The 19,701-nt window shown below is 41.7% G+C and overlaps 1 protein-coding gene across 1 annotated transcript in view; it reads right to left on the reverse strand.

Moving 5' to 3' along the window:
* Positions 1 to 310: 310 nt before the first annotated feature.
* Positions 311 to 19,701, reverse strand: part of LOC126426850 (neprilysin-2-like) — a 285,437-nt gene continuing 266,046 nt past the window's right edge. Inside the window, exons 14-16 of the mRNA XM_050088871.1 lie at positions 6,716 to 6,847; positions 5,308 to 5,489; positions 311 to 876 (exon numbers count right to left, since the gene is read on the reverse strand). Coding sequence (XP_049944828.1) covers positions 714 to 876; positions 5,308 to 5,489; positions 6,716 to 6,847 — 477 coding nt within the window. The 3' untranslated portion in view covers positions 311 to 713. The remainder of the gene's footprint in view (positions 877 to 5,307; positions 5,490 to 6,715; positions 6,848 to 19,701) is intronic.

The following is a 19,701-nucleotide window of genomic DNA, read 5'->3' on the forward strand; positions in this document are numbered from 1 at the left end:
TTTGCAGATTAGTATTGCAGTAAATTTCACTTGTCACCAATAATGCAACATATATTTTCAGTGCATAAACTATTTATGTCTGTGGTTTAAATGACTGGAATCATCCCTATACTACTTTTTGTCCATTTAATTTTTTCTTTTTCTTCCACAACTTACGAGTTGTTGTCGGTGTTGTTTTTCTCTGTGTGGTATTACTCGAACAGAATAAATTTCCAGGACTTGCCAAAAAGAAAATAGTATCTGAAATACTTTATTAACATTTAGGATAAAGGTAACTGCATGTGCAGACAGATTTATTTATCCTCCTCAAGAAGCTGGTTGTACAATGATAACACACACAAACACACACACACACACACACACACACACACAATTGGCAATCCCCATTAAGCATGTGCTAAAACCATAGCAACTGGACAGTCCGTTTCCAGTCCTCTGTGGATACATCTGATAGCCTGTTTTGAGAATCCAGTCCAATAGTGAACACGTCGGAGCCCGTGTAGTGAGGATTACACACAAACAAAGCTTCGTATCTGAAGTATTGGTCGATCGTTGACAGCATTAAATTCCCTTTTGTTCTGCAGAATCACTGAGTCGGGATATCTGTCCATTTGGGAGTCGGATGTGTGCGATGGACAGTGGGTGACATCAGGCACTTGGCAGCTGGTGATAGACTCCTGACATTTCGGTGTGGCTATCAGGCTCTTGACGCTTTACCAGACCTGGCACTTGTGTTTCGGGTTCATGTGGCAGCCAAGTGGACACTCGAAGTCCTTGGCAAACTCAGGCTGGTTGCTGAATGGGCGCAGTATGCGAAAGCGGCTCGGTGGGTGAACGTCAGTCAAGATGCTCTGGCGCATCTGCTCAACACGGTACCTGTGAACGGAATGGAGCAGAAAGTCATTATTCTTTCTTGGTGCTTACTTGCTCAAATGAGGGCTAAAAACTAACACTCTTCAACTGAGAGAACTTAAATACTGGCAGTAAAATTTTAAAAAAAGGTATGACAGCAGTTTTTAAGTAACAGGATTTTATCTCTCACTTTTATTATAAAGATCATCACAGAATTAATTTTATTCATATATAAATAATATTACAAATAGGCGGATCATCATAACAACACAAATAATTAACTTGTCCACCAGCTTGCACATGCTACACATGTGAAAAACATACACAATGTGATCAAAAGTATACAGACACCCTCAGAAACATACGTTTTTCATATTAGGTGCATTGTGCTGCGACCTACTGCCAGGTATTCCATATCAGCGACCTCAGTAGTCATTAGACATTGTGAGAGAGTAGAATGGGGCGCACTGCAGAACTCATGAAATTCGAACGTGGTCAGATGATTGGGTGTCACTGGTGCCCACACTCCTAAACATCCCTAGGTCCACTGTTTCCGATGTAATAGTGATTTGGAAACGTGAAGGAACACATACAGCACAAAAGTGTACAGGCCGACCTAGTCTGTGGACTGACAGAGACCGCAGACAGTAGAAGAGGGTTGTCACACAGGAATACCAGACTGCATCAGGATCCACTGCAAGTACTATAACGGTTAGGCTGGAGATGAGAAAAGTTGGATGTCGTGGTTGAGCGGCAGCTCATAAGCCACACATCACGCCGGTAAATGCCAAACGAAGCCTCACTTGGTGTAAGGAGCGTCAACATTGGATGATTCAACAGTGGAAAAACGTTGTGGAGTGACGAATCACGGTATACAATGTGGTGATCCGTTGGTAGTGTTTGGATATGGCGAGTGCCCGATGAACGTCATCTGCCAGCGTGTGTAGTGCCAAGAGTAAACTTCGGAGGCGATGGTGTTGTGGTGTGGTCGTGTTTTTCATGAAGGAGGCTTGCACCCCTTGTTGTGGCACTATCACAGCACAGGCCTACATTGATGTTTTAAGCACCTTCCCACTGTTGAACAGCAATTCGGGGATGGCGGCTGCATCATTCATCAGGATCGGGCACCTGTTCATAATGCATGGCCTGTGGTGGATTGGTTACATGACAACAACATCTCTGTAATGGACTGGACTGCACAGAGTCCTGACGTGAATCCTATAGAACACCTTTTGGATGTTTTGGAACGCCGAGTTCGTGCCAGGCCTCAGCGAAGTGCAGCACTCTGTAAAGATTGGCTGCCATTCCCCAAGAAACCTTCCAGTGCCTGATTGAACGTATGCCTGCGAGAGTGGAAGCTGTCATCAAGCCTAAGGGTGGGTCATCACTATATTGAACCAGCATTACGAATGGAAGGCGCCACAAACCTGTAAGTCATTTTCAGCCAGGCGTGTGGATACTCTTGACCACATAGTGTACATGCAACACACATTCATTAATACCTACAGACCGACTGTAAAAAATACATGTGCACAAACACACATATACACTGCTAAACGTACATGAATACATGCATATATACACATATTCATACACATAGACAAACACACAGTGCACAGATGCACTCACACTGTGAAAATGGACATACTCATACATATGAAGTGCAACATACATACATACTGTAGAAACATACACTCCTGGAAATTGAAATAAGAACACCGTGAATTCATTGTCCAAGGAAGGGGAAACTTTATTGACACATTCCTGGGGTCAGATACATCACATGATCACACTGACAGAACCACAGGCACATAGACACAGGCAACAGAGCATGCACAATGTCGGCACTAGTACAGTGTATATCCACCTTTCGCAGCAATGCAGGCTGCTATTCTCCCATGGAGACGATCGTAGAGATGCTGGATGTAGTCCTGTGGAACGGCTTGCCATGCCATTTCCACCTGGCGCCTCAGTTGGACCAGCGTTCGTGCTGGACGTGCAGACCGCGTGAGACGACGCTTCATCCAGTCCCAAACATGCTCAATGGGGGACAGATCCGGAGATCTTGCTGGCCAGGGTAGTTGACTTACACCTTCTAGAGCACGTTGGGTGGCACGGGATACATGCGGACGTGCATTGTCCTGTTGGAACGGCAAGTTCCCTTTCCGGTCAAGGAATGGTAGAACGATGGGTTCGATGACGGTTTGGATGTACCGTGCACTATTCAGTGTCCCCTCGACGATCACCAGTGGTGTACGGCCAGTGTAGGTGATCGCTCCCCACACCATGATGCCGGGTGTTGGCCCTGTGTGCCTCGGTCGTATGCAGTCCTGATTGTGGCGCTCACCTGCACGGCGCCAAACACGCATACGACCATCATTGGCACCAAGGCAGAAGCGACTTTCATCGCTGAAGACGACACGTCTCCATTCGTCCCTCCATTCACGCCTGTCGCGACACCACTGGAGGCGGGCTGCCCGATGTTGGGGCGTGAGCGGAAGACGGCCTAACGGTGTGCGGGACCATAGCCCAGCTTCATGGAGACGGTTGCGAATGGTCCTCGCCGATACCCCAGGAGCAACAGTGTCCCCAATTTGCTGGGAAGTAGCTGTGCGGTCCCCTATGGCACTGCGTAGGATCCTACGGTCTTGGCGTGCATCCGTGCTTCGCTGCGGTCCGGTCCCAGGTCGACGGGCACGTGCACCTTCCGCCGACCACTGGCGACAACATCGATGTACTGTGGAGACCTCACGCCCCACGTGTTGAGCATTTCGGCGGTACGTCCACCCGGCCTCCCGCATGCCCACTATACGCCCTCGCTCAAAGTCAGTCAACTGCACATACGGTTCACGTCCACGCTGTCGCGGCATGCTACCAGTGTTAAAGACTGCGATGGAGCTCCGTATGCCACGGCAAACTGGCTGACACTGACGGCGGCGGTGCACAAATGCTGCGCAGCTAGCGCCATTCGACGGCCAACACCGCGGTTCCTGGTGTGTCTGCTGTGCCGTGCGTGTGATCATTGCTTGTACAGCCCTCTCGCAGTGTTCGGAGCAAGTATGGTGGGTCTGACACACCGGTGTCAATGTGTTCTTTTTTCCATTTCCAGGAGTGTATAAACCACACTATCATATATGTGTTTTTTTGTTCTTTAAATTGAAAACTGGTTTGATGCAGCTCTCTATCTCAGTCTATCCAGTGCAAACTTCTTCACCTCTACATAACTACTGTGGCCTACATCCTCATGACCCTGCTTACTATTTTCGATCATTTCCTCCTTGCTACATTTGGTTATTTGTAAGCACCTCAAGGGCTTCACAACATGACAGTGGAAAATCTGCAAGATGTACAGAAAAATGACCAACATTAATCGACAGAGCATCTCTTGAAGCATCGTTATGGAGGAGTTGCACTTTGGAGGGAAGCTTGTAACAAGATGTAGATAAGGAGTCTGCTCAATATTGCTGCACTGAATTAGTTCACACGTGCAGATAGGAAACCCACTGAACAAATTTTCGAAGCAGGCTACTGTTGTGCCATTGTAGGCAGTTTGCGTCAGTGAGTTCAGTGAATTTCAGGCATGTAATGATGTTCACCATGACGTGAATTGTCGCCATACTAAGAACCCGCAGTGTGAATTAAAAAACTGGAGAGATGCTCTATCCATTGATGTGTCTCTGTTTTCTGTATTCCCTGCAGTTTTGAAGCAGTTGTCTTCTGAAATCCTGAAAGACGTTATGAAGAAACATCTGTTGTACATCCACACTCTTCAAACTATTATGAAGTGCGTGGCAGTGGGTATACACTTATTGGACCATGTATTATAGTTTCACCCCATTCCATTGATGTATGGAGTATGGGTAAAATGACTGCTTAAACTCCTCTATGCATATTGTAAATAATTTTATCTTGTCTTTTGTGTCCTTATACTAGCAATATGTAGGAGGTAGTAGTATATTCCTAGATTCATCAGTTAAAATTGCTTCTTTACTTATTACTATTGTGACTTACTGTTACTTTAGTCATAGGATACTATGAACTCTTGATTTATGAGATTGTTTTCTAACCGTTTGATGCATGTGGTAAATCTTTGTATTGCTTGATATTTTATCAAGACCTGACCAATATTTATGCAGTTTCTAGACAGTACTACAGCTAAAGGTGTTACCTGTGGAAAGTGTGAGGTTACTACAAATAATGTCTGACATGTCATTAATAGACAACATAAACAGCAAGGATTCCAAGATAATTTCCTTGAGCATTCCCCAAGTTACTTCTACATCTGTTGATTACGCCCCGTCCAAGATAATTTGTTCCTTCTTTACTACCTAGCGAAGCCACTTCAGCCATTTGCAGTGACTCCATTTTCAATTGCTATGAATTGCCAGTACTGTTGCACTAACACAGAAATAGAATGCACTGAGTGAGTGTCAGGGATGGGACCCCTCTACTGACTTGGAGCACCAGGCCTGTGCGACGGACACCCAGAACATCTGCCGTGGAGAGAGGCTGGACAGCGCGGGCAGCCTCAGTTCTGGCTGGCCGGCGCGGCGCTCCAGGGCGAGGTAGGCGCGGTACGCCTCCTTGATGCCGCCATTGTCTGCGATGTTCTCCCCCTGTGTGATGAGCCCATTCAGCTGCAACATGACACACCGCTATCAATCATCGTCACTCACCACCATCATTTGCTTCTGCTTGTAGTCTTCTGCTGGTTACCTATGTACATGATTGCGAAAATAGAGTGAAATGAAGCAGAGTGCATGCTCCGTTGTATCCAATAGCATATGTATTGAAGAACACGTTTTTACTGAGCTAAATTGTACAGAATTACAGAATTTATAACGGCCAAATTATGTGGGATTCGTAAAGTAAAATGCCTGAGATGTGAAGTACACTCATCAGAATGGCGATCAGCCAAATGAGAAAACTCAAATGTCCCAGATAAAATGAATCTTCACAAGTATGTTTAGTATTCAAATGAATCATAAAAAATTATCATGTGACATCCACTTTCATTGAAATGATTAGTCGAGTGGGGCAGTCAGATAAGATGCATCCTGACTGGCACAGCGATAAGTAAAGTGGTACCACTCAAAAGTATTAGGTATCGTGCACCTGAATTGGAGTACTTACTAGTAAAATGGGGCAGTCAACTATTTCAAATCATACGCATCTGCATCTGCATGTTGACTGGTCAGGTAGGCCAGATAAGGCGTCTCTTCATCAGAGTGGCAATGAATCAAATGGGCCAGGCCAGTTGACTGCAGCACGGAGTGGCCGCGTGGTTCGAGGCGCCATGTAACGGATTGTGACACCCCCCCCCCCCCCCACTGATGGTTTGAGTCCTCTCTCGGGCGCTGGTGTGTGTGTGTGTGTGTGTGTGTGTGTGTGTGTGTGTGTGTGTGTGTGTGTGTGTGTGTGTGTGTATGTGTTGTTCTGAAAATAAGTTAGCTAAGGTAAAGTGTAAGTCTAGCGGCCAATGACCTCAGTAGTTTGGTCCTTTAGAAATTCACACACATCTGAAAATTTTTTTGACCAGTCTTCCATAGTGTATGAAATCCATCGTCACTGAAATAATTAGTGAAATGGGAGAACTCAGTATGGGAGGTGCATTGCATCAGAATGGTAGTCAGAAAATTGGGTCTAAAGCTGTGTCAGGTTAGATGTGCACCTTCAGAATGTGATTAGTCAAATTAGCTGTATGATGTGAATCTTCATCCAGATTGTGATTACTGAAACAGGAGAAACCAAGGCTTATTGTGTTCAAGAATGGGACCAGTATGGCTACTTTTTTCTTTAAACAGGAGGATAAGCAATATTTTCAGAGAAGGAGGCGCTAGGCCAGACCAGCAGGTTTACTCACGTGCATGCCTGTCTGCTTATCAGTGAGATTCCCGTACTGTGAGATGATGCAGCGTGCCTTCTTAAGAAACTTGTCACGAGTCACAGGGTCCCACCAGTCCACCACGTTACCATCCTTGTCATACCGACGACCCTGAAGATGGTTGAAACATTAAAGCTGTGTTAAAAATACTTGTAATATAGCAATTTTTTCTAGATTCTTAGCCATCTACATTGTTTTGCCCTCCTTCCCAGTTCCATTCCTGAATGGTGCATGGGAGGAACAGTTGGCAAGACTTCATATGAGTTGCAGTCTTGCAATTTTTTTTTCATGGTTTTACTGCCAGTTATGCATAGGATGAGGGGACATATTGGTTGACCCTTATAGGAACATACGGTCGTGGTAATCTTGCACAAATCCCACTGGTACTGGATGAGCATCTTTGTGATGTCTTCCTACTTCCTAAACAAATCTGTGACAAAATTCACTGCTCTTCTTTGTATCTTTTCCATTGCCTCTAACTATCTTGTCTGGGACAGGTTCTAGAATGAGAAGCAACGCTAAAGTATTGATCAAACTAAGGTTTGAATAACTGTCTTTATGGATGGACTACATTGCATGTGGCCTTCTTCCAATATCTCCCAGTGTCATCCACTGTGGAGTAGCACTAGGAATAACTTCTTTGAGTAATAGTCAAAATGTTTGGGATCCGATTTTGGGTTGCCCTCCCTCCCACACTGATTAAATTTTTAACAAAAGTCTTGTACAATAACAGTTGAAGGCTGCCAACAGCTTTGTTAAAGAGTGCTGAGGAATGGACAGAGTCTCAAGCTACCCTCTTGTACTTGGAGTGGGAAACTGGTACCAAAACACAGAAGAATCTCTACTATAAATCAATTCAAATTATATGAGAGACTAATATTAGGAAGACTGCTACCACTCACAGAATAAAAACTCATAGCTCAACAAGCAGGTTTCAGACCTTGAAAGGACGACACAAGCCAGATTTTACACCTTACAGAATGCATTGAGGAAGGATATCAAAATAAATTAAGCACAAGAGTTGCTCTGATGGATCTGTCTGCTGATTACCATAGGATTTTGCTGGCCAAGCTGTTCTACAATTCCAAAAATCAGCATTTTATTCAAGTTATTTAGTCAGTTCTCGAGTTGATCAAGAGAAAGGTAGACATAGAAATCAATGTAGTTATATGCCTTGGGAAAATGAGCTGGAACCAATTTTATTTGATTTGTACAAAAAATACCAACTAATTCCCAGTAATTAAAATTATTTCAATACAACAGTCTAGGTTGAAGTAAATTTAACGTAATTTTATCAGTTGCTGCTTTCTTAAGGACGATGTTCCCAAAAAATTTTAATTCTCAGTAAGATTTAGCATTCCCTCCCTATGCATATGATCATGTTCTTCCTGTACAGGATAAAAATGTTTAGCCTGTTGCTGAGAAACTAACACAGACCTTCTCTATCACATCAATTTGTTACAAACAAAATGCATTGAGACTAAATGTTTTTAAAGTATGTGCATTTTATTCAAGATCTAGATTGACAATATAGGTACTCATAATATATTGGAAGGGCAGTTGGAACACACAGACACTCCTAAATATGTAGGAGTATTAGTGGCAAAGCAATGAGGTTTCTTGGAGAAATAGTACATTGGACATGGACATTGATCATGAACACATGTTATCCTCAATGACCCAAATCAAGTCAAAAATCATGTAGCCATCATGCAACCATATTGGATATGTTCAAAATATCCAAATGACCCGAATTGTGTAAATGAAATAGCCAATAAGTATGTGGCCCCAGAGCTGCCATCTTGGTCTTACTAAAAGTATTCAGACGATCTGAATGGTGTGAATGAAACAAATGATCAGTATGTACCCTGGTGATATTTGTGCATGATTGTTTAAAACTCACAGTGTGAAGTGGATGTGTGGTGAACAGGGGCATGCTTTACCATTAGAACCACAGTTTTGTCAAGACACTAAATATTTAAAAAGTAAATGCGTTTTATCTAACAAAGGGAGATCACAACACTGGGTTCACAGATTTACTTCAAGCTTTGTGCATCTGTAGCAGGCCATTAAAACAACATTGTGTGCAAGTAGTAATGTGCACTGCTCTGGCAATTCTGAGAACATCGCAAGATAAGTTTTAAGATTGTATTATGTAACTGATATATATGTGCCACCTGGTAGAGTTCATGGTGGTGGTTCATGGTGCTGGCACGGTAACTCAGTGTGTTCAGTCAGAGAGTAGGCTGCCCCCTGCAATAAACAAAACTGAGTCAATGAGCTTCACCAGGTGTCATGGGACGTCCGTAACAAACAAATACAATGAACATGAAGAAACAAAATGAAATTTAAAAAAACTGGTTAGCATTTGAGCTCTATAAGATGAGCCTGTGTGAGGTGACAGTTCGATTCATCCTCAAACTTAAATTTTAATTTAGATTTTTTCGTCACTGGTCATATTATTTAATATATATGTCATTTGAGAGGTAATATAATTTTTAAAAAGCCACGTGTATTTGCATGAAGTTTTAGTGAATGTAATGTTTTCTACTACTTACCATTTTTCGTTAAATTTAATTATTAGAAGAAACATATTTTTAACTATCGACGAGTAAATGAAATGCATTGAGTTTTCCTGAAAATGTATGCCTGTCATGATTTGTGAAGTCCTATATACACTCAATCTAGTAAGGTAACTGGAACTACTTTGCACATCGTTACTACGAGGAGTGGACACGAAGCCAGGTCTCATTCGGCAGTTAACCTGCGTAGTGGTGAGACATTGCTAATGTAGCAACAACGAATAGTGAAGCTGCAAATTTTTTGAATATCATGGAACTTAAACTGGAACTTCAAACATAAATGTTTCAGTGGGAGTCCACATGTCACCTCATACACGTTTGTCTTATGAAGCTACACACTAACCACTTGACCACCATTAACTCTAATGGCAAGCACCTATGCACAGATACATCCATAATATAATTCTCTGAATTGCCAGAGTAGTGCACCTTACTACTTGCACGTTATGTTGTTTTACTGGCCTACTAGAGACATACTAAACTTTAAGTAAATCTGTGATCTCAACGCCTTGTAAGATCTAAACTGGCAATATAGATACTCATAATACACTGAAGAACCAAAGAAACGGATACACCTGCCTAATATTGTGTAGGGCCCCTGTGAGCACGCAGAAGTGCCACAACACGACATGGCATGGACTAATGTCTGAAGTAGTGCTGGAGGGAGTTGACACCATGAATTCTACAGGGTTGTCCATAAATTGCAAGGCATCCCAGATATGCTCAATAAGGTTCATGTCTGGAGAATTGGTGGCCAGAAGAACGTTCCTGAAGCCATTCTGTAGCAATTCTGGATGTGTGGGATGTCGCATTGTCCTGCTGGAATTGTCCAAGTCCGTCAGTATGCACAATGGACATGAATGAATGCAGGTAATCAGACTGGATGATTATGTATGTGTCACCCGTCACAGTCATATCTACACATATGAGGCGTGTCATATCACTCCAACTGCAAATGCCCCACACCATTACAGAACGCCGGCCAGTGTGGCCGAGAGGTTCTAGGCACTTCAGTCGGGAACCGTGCAACCGCTATGGTCGCATGTTCGAATCCTACCTCAGGCATGGATGTGTGTGAGGTCCTAAGGTTAGTTAGGTTTAAATAGTTCTAAGTTCTTTGGGACTGATGACCTCAGAAGTTAAGTCCTATAGTGCTCAGAGCCATTTGAAGCCATTACAGAGCCTCCATCAGCTTGAGCAGTCCCCAGCTGACATGCAGAATGCATGGATACATGAAGTTGTCTCCCTACCCGTACATGTCCATCTGCTCGATACAATTGGAAACGAGTGTCGTCCGACCAGGCAAGATGTTTCCAGTCATCAACAGTCCAATGTCGGTGTTGACCAGCCCAGGTGAGGTGTAAAGCTTTGTGTCATGCAGTCATCAAGGGTTCACGAGTGGTCCTTCAGCTCCTAAAGCCCATATCAATGATGTTTCATTGAATAATTCACTCACTGACACTTGTTGATGGCGCAGCATTGAAATCTGCAGCAACTTGCGGAAGGGCTGCACTTCTATTAAACTGAACAATTTTCTTCAGTCGTTGTTGGTCCCATTCTTGCAGGACTTTTTTCTTGTCACAGCGAGGTCGGATATTTGATGTTTTACTGGATTCCTGATATTCACAGTACACTAGTGAAATGGTTGTGCAGGAAAATCCACACTTCATGTTTACCTTGGTGATGCTGTGTCCCATTGCTCGTGTGCTGTCTACAACACCATGTTCAAACTCACTTAGTCTTGATAAGCTGCCATTGTAGCAAAAGTAACCGATCTAACGACTGCTCCAGACACTTCTTGTCTTGTATAGGCGTTGCCGAGAGCAGTACGGTATTCTGCCTGTTTACATATCTCTGTATTTGAATTCATATGCTGATACCAGTTTCTTTGGCTCTTCATTGTATACTAGGAGGGCAGCTGGACACACAGACACTCATAAATATTTAGGAGTATTAGTAGAAAGGCAATGGGGTTTCTGGGACAAATATGACATCATGAATGCATGAGCACACATGTACACACACACACATACAAACACACAGACACACACAAACACACACACACACACACACACACACAGACACACACACACACACACACACACATTTAGACATTAGACCACCATGTCGAATTCCAGTTATTACCAGCATTTAAACCAAATAATTCTCTCACAGCCCTGTAATGCAGCGATTATTAGAATGTAAGAGGCAATGTGCATCTTGTTCTCTGCACCCACCCCCACTATTGGCAATGAGCAAAGGTATATCTTTGTACCACACTTGGTGCAAGGCGTAATGGACTCTCAAGTTAAATATTTACAAATCTAAATTGACTGTATTGTTGTTCTATAATTGTGCACAAGACATGTTAGTTAAAATATTACTCTGAACAGGCAAATTAGTGATAGTTGACAGTTCCTCCTACGACTAAATGAGGCTACGTGACTGGCAGCACAAAAAAAAAAACTTTCACTACCTGACAAAGCACTATTTTGGGGAGAGGTGGGAAGATAAAGCATCATGTTCTAAACCAGAAAACATAACTGGTGCTTTTGACTGGCTAATATAGCCTTTTTCTTATGATTTATATCTTGGGATTACCTGTTTTTATTTTCCATGATGTAAAAAAGCGAACTTTTGAGGAAGGCTGCAACATTAGTTATTGGAACTGTGGTACCAACTGACTCTAAAAAAGCTTACATACAGGATTTCCACAAGCAATTACTAAATAATAGGACATTTATCCATCGGTGTCTCATTTTCTGACACTTTAGCGCAACAAGGTATACTAAAATCGGCTCGTTTTGATGAGATCTTTAATGCAGTGTATCTCTTAAACTGCATAATTTCCGAATACACAAGTATTACACAAAAATCCGCCAAATATCTTTGTAAACACTGTTCTATTTGCTTCTGTCATATGCTGTCACACAGTGAAACTTACATGACACTTTGACGAAATAACATAATGAACAGTAGTCTTAACATCTCAATTTAATACACATTCAGTGACACAGGGACAGGTTGCTACACCACAGCAAGTAGCATCAAAGAGGTTGTAGCGAATTACCCCCGCCCCATATAATTGTATATTCGATTACAGAGAGCATGAAACAACTGACGCCAATGAAACTGTAATGAACTCCCTCATATGTCACAAACTTATTGATTTTATTATACAAAGCATCTCTGTTATCATTTATGAGAAACGTTTGCATATTTCTTGGTTAAAGAATATACTATTACCTGTAAACTATATGGATATCGTTAACACAGATACCAAAAGGACAACATTAGTCTTATATGAAATCTGTAGAAACATATTTTTGCCAATCCAGGACCTCATTCTCTACAATGCTGTCAAATATAGGTATTGTCGGAATGGGATTGGTTCTCAAGATTAATGTATTTCTCTGGTTTTAAGAAAAATAAGCAATTTATTGTGTGGTGTCACAGCCAGACACCACACTTGCTAGGTGGTAGCTTAAATCGGCCGCGGTCCATTTAGTACATGTCGGACCAGCGTGTCGCCACTGTGTGATCGCAGACCTAGCGCCACCACAAGGCAGGTCTTGAGATACGATATAGCACTCGCCCCAGTTGTACGGACGACATTGCTAGCGACAATACGGACGAAGCCTTCCTCACATTTGCCGAGAGACAGTTAGAATAGCCTTCTGCTAAGTCCATGGCTACGACCTAGCAAGGCGCCAATTGTAACAGTGCATGTATCTTACGAGTCTCATTTGTATAGTCAAGAGAGATGTATCACAAGGAGTGATTAAAAGTTAAGTAAATTCCAAAGCTACGTATTTTCTTTATAGCAGTCATAACGTATCCTGTTCCAGACTTGACGCCAGTCGGCGTGTGTGTACGCGTGCCTTTCTTTCGGCTCCCTTCTCAGCGTGGCGTAACAAGCTTGTTACGCCACAACATATTGAACATACTGAAACAGATCCATGTTACAAAAATTGCTCCTCTCAGTACTACTAATGCGTTATGTGTATGAAAAGGCAAACTGATAATATCTATGTAATAAAAAAAGCAAACTAGACTATTTGTCAAAAACAATGAATAAAAAGAAGGAATACAGACTGCTTCTGGAAAAAAGAGCAATCCATTCCACATGTGCAAACAAGAGCTACAAATCAGTTTAAATAAAAATCTGAATACAACTGCAAGGAACACAAGCCACCAGCATTTACTGTAAATACTACTGGAATGTGACCATACATTGGAGTACTCGCAGAAATGAATGGATGTTTATTCTACTTGAGGGTAGATGAAAAATGCAATTTGAAAACCTCTCACTTTTTTCACTTGCTTAGAAGGATGGTTACATTGTATCTAAATGTGGTGGTCTGAACATTACTATGGTTAATGACCACTCATTTAACAAACTGTTGAACTTAAATCTCTATAGGCAAGAGTTTCCATCTTACACGCAAGAGGATATACAGCATCTTAACAGTATTAATATGCAGGAAACAAAAGGCAAAATTAAAATTCCGAAATGCTCTCGGCAAGATGCAGTGTTACACAGAATGTATGTAAGCGCAAAGTCTTGCATTCTGTGGGTTCTGGTACAAGGCAGGCATCGCTGTGGATGCTGTGCCCTCCATAATCAGACCCTGTATGTTGCTGTAACAGTTTGACCGAAATAAGACAAATCTGTGACCACCAACAGAAAATTAAGAGGTGGGATTAACATAGTTTATTTTTTTACAAACCTCGGACTATTTTCATCTCCAAGTGTACCTAACCACTAAGTTACAACAGTAGTGCAGATAAGCGAGCGATGCTTGTTCTGTACTGTTATAATGGAAATTTTTATGTGTATATTACACACAAGTTTTAGTTTCATCAGAGTGTGATACAAAGATCGTAGTACTGCGCTCGACAGGTGCACTGTAACTTGCAGGTCAGACCAGTGCGAAGAATAAGTCACTCATGTGTGCCTTGTACTGTTACAGAAGAAATATTTATATACATTAGTAAATAATACAATTCTCAGTTCTTTTTGTTCTAAGTTCGAATTTCGTTCATGGTCAGAAATGAGACTTTTCTCTGTCTTGAACCTTGTTCATCATTCTCTCTTTGACAGGAGCAGAGCTAGGCATTTTTTTTTCCAAGCTGACACACTGCATTTGGCATCCCAGTGAGTGCAGGGCATCCATGCTGCGACCAAGCAGATCTTCGCGTGCCCTCACCTCCCATTTGTACACCTGAGACTTCCTCCAACCCCATGAACAAAAAATTAATAGTGTAAGGACTGGCGATCTTGGTGTCCAGTTAATTGTACTACGATGATCAATCTAGCGATTAGGGTAAGAGCGGTTGAGATGTTACCGCATATGACTGGTAAAATGTGGAGGGGTGCCAGCAACCTGCAAGTACACTAAAAATCTGTGCGAAGGACACTCTCAGTGTCCAACAAACTAATTTTCCAAAAAAATGCAACTAATTCTGTCGCGTCATTTGCTCTTTTAAAATGACTGGCCTTTTATACATGTTACCAATCCTACCTCACCGTTTCCACAGTTGTGGTGGATTTTCCTGACAACATCTATAATTATTATGTGAAGTGTTGATTCCATCCAATTTAAACGTGGCTTCATCAGTATTAATGGGAGCAAATGACAATTGTCACTTAACCAATACAAAATACAGGTTATGTGGTCCTGTCGCCACTGTGAAGACTGTAGACACGCTGTATGTGAAATGGGTGCAAGTGTTCCGCATGTAATGTCCGCCCTAAATGTATTTGTCGGACACTAATAACTCCAGAATTCTCCTTGGCTGGTAGCAGGATTACACTGCAGCAATTCAGCAATGTGTTGCTGTTCCTGCACAGGTTGTTGAACTGCGAGTTCACAAGGAAAACAAGAACTTACACCTGCTAATCATACGGTGTTGAAAACTCTACTAAAGACTCTACAATCAAGGATTCGACGTGTCGGATAGAGCTGATGGTACCATATCACACACCAAATATGCCTGTTCTTCATTTGGGTAGATGTGCTGCGTTTTATCTAGCATGTGTAAAACCCAGTTAACCGATGATTTTCTCTGATACACTTTCAGTCCCTCGCACTACTTCACCCACAACACACCATCGACAGCTGCGTGTTTTAAGGGCTAGTTTAACAGCAGAAAGACGTACTTAGCAAAGGTGAAAGTGGCGAAATACGAGTAAGATGGGCTAGAATAAAAGGTCAAAGAGGTTGGACAGGCGAGACCCATCCATGTGCGCCACAAGCTGAAAAACAAAAATGTACATTAAATGTGTTCTATTTCAGAAACCATTCAGAACAGAGTACGTGTGCATACGAAGGTTTTGATTTACGTTAGCCTTCCTGTCATACTCCTGAATGTATAGCATTCCTACTGGGTTACCTTATATAGGAGGGTACACAGTATATATTGGACTCAGTGTGCACGCTGTATTGGAAAGACATTCAGCAGCATTTTTCTTGATTACTGTGGTTACAAGGTTTTTTATGTTAATTTCGGTCTTTGGATCTGAATAACATTCTGACAATTGTGAAATTCAGTTTTGAAGATGCCAGGACAATTAATGCTTCAAGTTGTTATGTGGAGGGGCAAATTCTCTTTCACCCTGCCATTAGGCTGGTGTAGCTGTGGGGAAAACGTGCTTAAAACCTACTGCAGAGCGACGTCAAGTACTGTAATTTGGTCTGGATTTTGGTTTTTGGTACAAGTTTGACATCTGGTAAGCAGGATATCCTAGCAACAGCAACATGGGATGACTAGATGCATTTTCAACAGGAAAGTTGGTCTGTTTTACGTGATGTAAGCTCTTGGTGACATACATGTAACAGGTCATACATTTACTAATCTACTGTAGTTTGCATAGAGACACAGGGGCACAAGATATGGCAAGAATAAATAAAATAACAAATGCTTGGAACATGATTAGCCTAAAGTTGCAACGTTACTACTGTTTGTAGCCACACAGTCCTCATAGTTCCAACAGAATTAATATCTAGAATGAGTTTGAAGAGCATGTGGCCACAGAACTTCTTGAACGGTACCCACCATAAGAAGTTGAGCCAACATGTGTGCAGCTGGAGCAGAAAAGTTGGGGGAGCCTCAACAGACTAGGAATAGACGTTGCGCCAGTTAAGACAATCATACCAAGGCGGGGATTACAAGATGACAACGACATTTTCTATGATGGTGGTGTGATGCAGGATATGGCCAACATGTGTGCCGTGGGAGTAGAAAAATTGGGGGATCATCAACAGACTAGGAATAGATGTTGCGCCATTAAGACAAATGTAAGACAAATGTACTAATGTGGGGATTACTAGCGGACAACGACATTTTCTATGATTGTGGTGTGATGCAGGATATGGCATAGAAATTTCATTGCCCTATCAGTTCTTATAAGTGAATCCTCGAGTATCTATGGGTGAGAAACAATACAGCTATTGACTTTGTCCAATACTGTGCCGAAAATTTTGGAACAGATAACAGGGATAGGAGACTATGGCTGAAAACTTGCTCGGACGTGATAAAGTAAAAGTAAAGTGTGGCTGCATTTTTGTGGCAATTTTAAATGGTGTCATTTCATATTCTTGCATTTTCAAGCTCGTAATGATGGAACCAGCTTATGTAACCTGCCAGAATTCTTATCTTTTGGTAGCTGTTCTGCTCTCAACTTCGTGGTGTCAGATGTTTAAACACTACACCAAATGGGCACAAAATATGGAAAAACACGACCTTTGAACAAGTTTTGGTATGGCAATACACCCAACAGCAGTTTTTTTTCGAATTTCATTTAAGTGGTAAGTGTTTCCTGTCCATTGACCTGCTCAAATCTTTCTTTATTGCCCGCCATGGAAGCAATTCGAGGACGATCACTACGAACCTCATCTTGGATGCCAGACGGCACCACCTGGCGCTCTTCAGTACTTACAAGCTCTGAATATCAGCCCTAGGTAGGACATAAGTTTTCTGTAGCACTATGCCAAACTTCTCAAAAACACTCGGAGAAGTAGACATCGAGCATTTCTGACTCCTCTTGAGTACAAAATATTTCGACCATTTTTTCCTGCCTCAGTGAGCAGTGTCCCAGTATACAGTTGGAAAGTCAGTGCTTCGATACTTGCTAACTGGAACTTTCTCTTCTTCGCTCTTATTTCACTTGTATATAATTAGACTAAAATATTAATTAACAAATGACATTACGAAACCGTCAAAGTTGCGCAGAAGTTTGTTTTTATTGAAATGGCGACCAGCTTCTGAACAAGGTCCATTACCAAGCAATCCATGTAAGTGCTACCATAATGTATGTATGCTGGCCACATTACATGCGTCAGCAGCTACGTGCTAGGTACTATTTGCATACGACAGTCCAGTACCGCTCGCACAGTAAGCAAGACCAGTGCACAGAGATTATGGTAACACTATGTGAATGTTGCTGCCTCATGCAATCCAGCTTACTAGTGGTGGGTTAACTAACGAACACTGAATCTGAATGAAAAGTTAAATTTTTGACAACCAGTTGCATGAAAATGTAGACAAAATAAATTAAAATTTGGTAGAAAATTGTGGGGCAATAAATAGCAAATATAGACAATTTTTCTAGAAATTGTATTATTCACACATATATATTTTCCATTCAGTAATAAAGCATCTCGCAGTTTTGTGCCAAATAATAATTTATTATGAATATTATGCTTCAATTTGTTGTTAAACCTTTTAGTTTGGTAATAAATGTAGAAGTAAACTGAAAGTAAAATTGCCTCTAGGGTGATCGATTCAGCGACTACAACATAAATTCATGTGAGGTCGCTGTCCTTCAAATCCTGTTAGAAAAAAAAATGAAAAAAAAGAACAAGTCAAAGACTGCCAGTCGCTAAGGCCTCCTTATCGGATGAATTTTAGGTAAAGATTTTCTTCTGAAGTAATTAATTCGGCAACATCACAACATCAGTGTGTTGCATTTCGATATTGGCCATATTATATTAGTGCCCTGTGGTGATATGATAGAAGTTAACATTACAGCATTCCAACACACCGTGTAAAGACAGTAGATAAAGGTACAGCAGTCAGTTTTATTACATAATTCGTTTCCTTCTTATTTATGAAACTTTTTCTATGGCCTAATTCTACATCTACATCCATATTCTGTAAATCACGGAAAAGTGCATGGGAGAGGGTACTCCGCACTGTACAATATATTTGTCTTTCTTCTGTTCCATTAACACATGGAGTGCAGAAGAATAACTGCTTAAACTCTTCTATCCATGCTGCAGTTATTCTAATCTCGCCTTGAGGATCCCTACAGGAGTGATGTCTACAGCACTGTGCTAAGTTCGAAGATTGTTGGTTTAATGCTGTTTCTCTGAACTTTGTAAGTAGCGTGTCCCTCTTCAGATTTTTCAATGTCTGTGTGAGTCAAACAAACCTGTGACCATTTGTGCCATTCTTCTTTGTATTCATCCGGTATCCGCTGTCAGTCCTATCTGGAACTGGCCTGTACACACCTGAGTAATATTATAGAATGGGTGGCGCAAGTGTCTTACAAGCATCTCCTTTGTAGACATATAGCATTTACCCATCATACTGCCACCAAACTTAAGTCTATCACCTGCTTTACTTACAGCTAAGCGAATATCATTCTGTTTTGTATCCCCATAGATGGTTATATCTAGGTATTTCTGTGAGTTAAAAAATTTTAATTTATATTGTAGTCATGAAGTACCATTTTCCTGTTTTCTGTGAAGTCCTATATACACTCAATCTAGTAAGGTAACTGGAACTACTTTGCACATCGTTACTACGAGGAGTGGACACGAAGCCAGGTCTCATTCGGCAGTTAACCTGCGTAGTGGTGAGACATTGCTAATGTAGCAACAACGAATAGTGAAGCTGCAAATTTTTTGAATATCATGGAACTTAAACTGGAACTTCAAACATAAATGTTTCAGTGGGAGTCCACATGTCACCTCATACACGTTTGTCTTATGAAGCTACACACTAACCACTTGACCACCATTAACTCTAATGGCAAGCACCTATGCACAGATACATCCATAATATAATTCTCTGAATTGCCAGAGTAGTGCACCTTACTACTTGCACGTTATGTTGTTTTACTGGCCTACTAGAGACATACTAAACTTTAAGTAAATCTGTGATCTCAACGCCTTGTAAGATCTAAACTGGCAATATAGATACTCATAATACACTGAAGAACCAAAGAAACGGATACACCTGCCTAATATTGTGTAGGGCCCCTGTGAGCACGCAGAAGTGCCACAACACGACATGGCATGGACTAATGTCTGAAGTAGTGCTGGAGGGAGTTGACACCATGAATTCTACAGGGTTGTCCATAAATTGCAAGGCATC

Source organism: Schistocerca serialis, chromosome 11, assembly GCF_023864345.2.
Source record: "Schistocerca serialis cubense isolate TAMUIC-IGC-003099 chromosome 11, iqSchSeri2.2, whole genome shotgun sequence".
NCBI lineage: Eukaryota > Metazoa > Arthropoda > Insecta > Orthoptera > Acrididae > Schistocerca > Schistocerca serialis.